A 1,972-nucleotide genomic window follows, 5' to 3' on the forward strand; every position below is an offset into this window, starting at 1 on the left:
CCTCACTCTCCTCTCCCCCCAGGGCTCCTCACTCTCCTCTCTCCCCGGGGCACCTCACTCTCCTCTCTCCCGGGGCTCCTCCCTCTCCTCTCTCCCCGGGGCTCCTCACTCTCCTCTCTCCCGGGGCTCCTCCCTCTCCTCTCTCCCCGGGGCTCCTCACTCTCCTCTCTCCCGGGGCTCCTCCCTCTCCTCTCTCCCCGGGGCTCCTCACTCTCCTCTCTCCCGGGGCTCCTCCCTCTCCTCTCTCCCCGGGGCTCCTCACTCTCCTCTCTCCCGGGGCTCCTCCCTCTCCTCTCTCCCCGGGGCTCCTCACTCTCCTCTCTCCCGGGGCTCCTCCCTCTCCTCTCTCCCCGGGGCTCCTCACTCTCCTCTCTCCCGGGGCTCCTCCCTCTCCTCTCTCCCCGGGGCTCCTCACTCTCCTCTCTCCCGGGGCTCCTCCCTCTCCTCTCTCCCCGGGGCTCCTCACTCTCCTCTCTCCCGGGGCTCCTCCCTCTCCTCTCTCCCCGGGGCTCCTCACTCTCCTCTCTCCCGGGGCTCCTCCCTCTCCTCTCTCCCCGGGGCTCCTCACTCTCCTCTCTCCCGGGGCTCCTCCCTCTCCTCTCTCCCCGGGGCTCCTCACTCTCCTCTCTCCCGGGGCTCCTCCCTCTCCTCTCTCCCCGGGGCTCCTCACTCTCCTCTCTCCCGGGGCTCCTCCCTCTCCTCTCTCCCCGGGGCTCCTCACTCTCCTCTCTCCCGGGGCTCCTCCCTCTCCTCTCTCCCCGGGGCTCCTCACTCTCCTCTCTCCCGGGGCTCCTCCCTCTCCTCTCTCCCCGGGGCTCCTCACTCTCCTCTCTCCCGGGGCTCCTCCCTCTCCTCTCTCCCCGGGGCTCCTCACTCTCCTCTCTCCCGGGGCTCCTCCCTCTCCTCTCTCCCCGGGGCTCCTCACTCTCCTCTCTCCCGGGGCTCCTCCCTCTCCTCTCTCCCCGGGGCTCCTCACTCTCCTCTCTCCCGGGGCTCCTCCCTCTCCTCTCTCCCCGGGGCTCCTCACTCTCCTCTCTCCCGGGGCTCCTCCCTCTCCTCTCTCCCCGGGGCTCCTCACTCTCCTCTCTCCCGGGGCTCCTCCCTCTCCTCTCTCCCCGGGGCTCCTCACTCTCCTCTCTCCCGGGGCTCCTCCCTCTCCTCTCTCCCCGGGGCTCCTCACTCTCCTCTCTCCCGGGGCTCCTCCCCCTCCTCCCTCCCAGGGCTCCTCACCTTCAACCCCCCCCCCCCTGGGCTCCTCCCCCTCTTCCCCACGGGGCTCCTCACCTTCAACCCCCGCCCCCACAGGGCTCCTTGCCCTCTCCCCTCAGGATCCTCACCCTCGATCCCCAGGGATCTTCCGGTACATCTTTTTTCTGGTAGTAATGCGCAGCTCCGGATATATGCGCCGCTGTCTGCATGAGAACCTTGGGTCGCCGGTTGGGATGGAGCTCATAATCGTAGATGACGTCCACTTGGTGAGAGGAGAAGAGCTGCAGAACGCACACACAGAACGTCAATCAGATACAACGCACAGACACAGAACGTCAATCAGATACAACGCACACAGAGAACGTCAATCAGATACAACGCACGCAGAACACTCGCTGGACTTGGCATGCTTTGCTCAGACCGGAAAATGTCACATGTACGCTTTTGCTGAGCTGCAACTTAAATCCTTGTTGTCAGGTTTCCCATTCTGACCGGCTGTGAAACGCATGCAGCGTGTTCCCAGATTCCAGCCCCGCCCCCTGACTCCAGGTCTCCTTGTGCACACTATCTGCACCCCACAACGCGTGCGTCTCTCCATTGCTATCTGCGTATTGCGCACACTGCGGGTTGGGGGATCCGGGACACACTGCATTAGAAATGTTATTAGTACATAGGAGAACCTTGTGGAGTTCCGTGTGTCCTGGTGACAGGTTCTCTTGAACTTTATTGATTTTGTTACTTTGTATCAGTTTGGTGATCCCGC

At 64.2% G+C, this 1,972-nt stretch overlaps 1 protein-coding gene across 1 annotated transcript in view; it reads right to left on the reverse strand.

Annotated features, from left to right (window-relative positions):
• Positions 1-1,972, reverse strand: part of MMACHC (methylmalonic aciduria (cobalamin deficiency) cblC type, with homocystinuria) — a 6,243-nt gene that overhangs the window by 2,140 nt on the left and 2,131 nt on the right. Inside the window, exon 3 of the mRNA XM_018572320.1 lies at positions 1,338-1,490. Within this exon, the coding sequence (XP_018427822.1) occupies positions 1,338-1,490 (153 nt within the window). The remainder of the gene's footprint in view (positions 1-1,337; positions 1,491-1,972) is intronic.

This window comes from Nanorana parkeri, unplaced genomic scaffold (assembly GCF_000935625.1).
Source record: "Nanorana parkeri isolate BGI_ZX_2015 unplaced genomic scaffold, ASM93562v1 scaffold1997, whole genome shotgun sequence".
NCBI classification, from domain to species: domain Eukaryota; kingdom Metazoa; phylum Chordata; class Amphibia; order Anura; family Dicroglossidae; genus Nanorana; species Nanorana parkeri.